The 2057-nt window shown below is 44.2% G+C and overlaps 1 protein-coding gene across 1 annotated transcript; it reads left to right on the top strand.

Annotated features, from left to right (window-relative positions):
* The first annotated feature begins 435 nt into the window (after positions 1 to 435).
* LOC125535359 (ribulose bisphosphate carboxylase small subunit, chloroplastic 2-like) lies at positions 436 to 1760 on the top strand. The gene is made up of 2 exons (XM_048698412.2): positions 436 to 652; positions 1114 to 1760. The coding sequence occupies exons 1-2, from the start codon at positions 461 to 463 to the stop codon at positions 1492 to 1494; spliced, it is 573 nt and encodes a 190-aa protein (XP_048554369.1). The 5' UTR covers positions 436 to 460; the 3' UTR covers positions 1495 to 1760.
* Positions 1761 to 2057: the final 297 nt, after the last annotated feature.

Here is a 2057-nt window from a genome sequence, read left to right as displayed (position 1 = left end):
ACATCACACATGCAGCAAATATATGTTAATTACCTGTATAAAATTTTATAAAATGAAGCACCAAGGATTACAAGCAAGCATAATTGGTTGACAAGTTTGTATTATAAAAGTGGATAAAGGACGTACTATAACATTCCTTATGCCTGTGCCACTGAACTTAAATCGCAAATCAACAAAGGAGGTTCTTCGTGCACCTTTCAAGCGTTACCTTTAGCAAGATGAAATGAAAAGAATAATACAGTACATGCAAGGCTGGAAAAAAAGGGTTTGTGGCAATCACACAATGACATGGACGACTGAAATTTGCAGCACACACAACTCATCCAACGGCCATGCCTCTTGCACTAATCCGGAGAGATAAGGAAACCAGGCAACCAACGAACGCCAGCCACCCCTTCCACATCTTGATTAAAGATAGGAGCTGGCCATATATGGCTATATATACCGTGGTGACCCAGCAATGGGGGCCTCAAGCGTAGCCTGCCACCTTCTCTCCTCCAACACCATGGCCCCCACTGTGATGGCTTCCTCGGCCACCTCCGTCGCACCCTTCCAGGGTCTCAAGTCGACCGCCGGCATGCCCATCAGCCGCCCCTCCAGCAGCGCCGGCCTCAGCAGCGTCAGCAACGGCGGAAGGATCAGGTGCATGCAGGTATGTCGGTCACTAATTAAACTGATATGAGTTTCTTTGTCATTACAAGTAATTCACTTACAGAACATCCCCAATGTATAACATAATTTGGTCAATAGATTATTCCGAAACCTTATTATCTGTTTGTTTTGTTGCCTATGGAAACCATTTGGCTTTGGATGCTCATTTAGCCTTGTCCATAAGCTGGGATCCGTGTGTAAAAGCAATCAACTCATAACTTAGTGAATGGAAATACTTTTTATTACAGCATGGACTAGATAAAATTATCTTAGTACCTCCAGAGTGCCCATCAGTTTAAGGGCTACCCTTAAGCTTTCTTCATTGTGGACAACCCAACAATGCATATGAGACCTGCCCATAAGGAGCAATTTTTGGCTTATCAACAGATTTTTCTAGCATTGTTGGTACAGTTAATTGACTTAGCACCAAGTATTGAGCATCTGCGCATTCTATTCATTCAGGTGTGGCCGATTGAGGGCATCAAGAAGTTCGAGACCCTGTCTTACTTGCCACCCCTCTCCACGGAGGCCCTCCTGAAGCAGGTCGACTACTTGATCCGCTCCAAGTGGGTGCCCTGCCTCGAGTTCAGCAAGGTTGGTTTCGTCTTCCGTGAGCACAACAGCTCCCCCGGATACTATGACGGTCGATACTGGACAATGTGGAAGCTGCCTATGTTCGGGTGCACCGACGCCACACAGGTGCTCAACGAGGTGGAGGAGGTCAAGAAGGAGTACCCTGACGCCTATGTCCGCGTCATCGGCTTCGACAACCTGCGCCAGGTGCAGTGCGTCAGCTTCATCGCCTTCAGGCCACCGGGTTGCGAGGAGTCTGGCAAGGCCTAAACTACGAGTTGAAACAATGGCCTATGTATGAAGGTCTTTTGTGAACGTCACTTTTGTCCACGACTCTGCTGGACGACCAGAGCATATTTTTCATTCTATATGGTCTGTGTATGTATGTACGAACATAGGTTCTCGAGCATGCATATGTAAATTCTAGAACCGGCTACACATATACAAAACCTGTGTGATATTTATTATATACAACACGCGGACCATTGTCTTGCTGTTATTAATTCATGAAAAAGGTTCTTTATTTGGCACTGCAATGAATATGTCTCACAACTAGTTGTGGAAGCATTCAGTATTTGACATTAAGATCCCCTGATTTGCAGTTGCAAATTTCAGTTTCTTTACTTATCAATACAAAAAGATTATGGTTTCTTTTCCATGTCACTACGAGCAACTCCATCGGTTTTTGCTAGTAGAGTAGGATGAAACATATTCTTGTAGAGACCCTTACTAAAGAATTTTTGTTGGTCTGGATAATAAGCATCTAACTGAACTAGATAGCAACAGCATTCAAAACATATTATGGAACTATTGAAATAAATCTCCAACATGCA

Source organism: Triticum urartu, chromosome 2A (assembly GCF_056163025.1).
Source record: "Triticum urartu cultivar PI428250 chromosome 2A, HENAU_Tu73, whole genome shotgun sequence".
In the NCBI taxonomy this organism is placed as follows: domain Eukaryota; kingdom Viridiplantae; phylum Streptophyta; class Magnoliopsida; order Poales; family Poaceae; genus Triticum; species Triticum urartu.
Note: the sequence above shows the minus strand (reverse complement) of the source record. Positions and strands in the feature narration are given on the sequence as shown.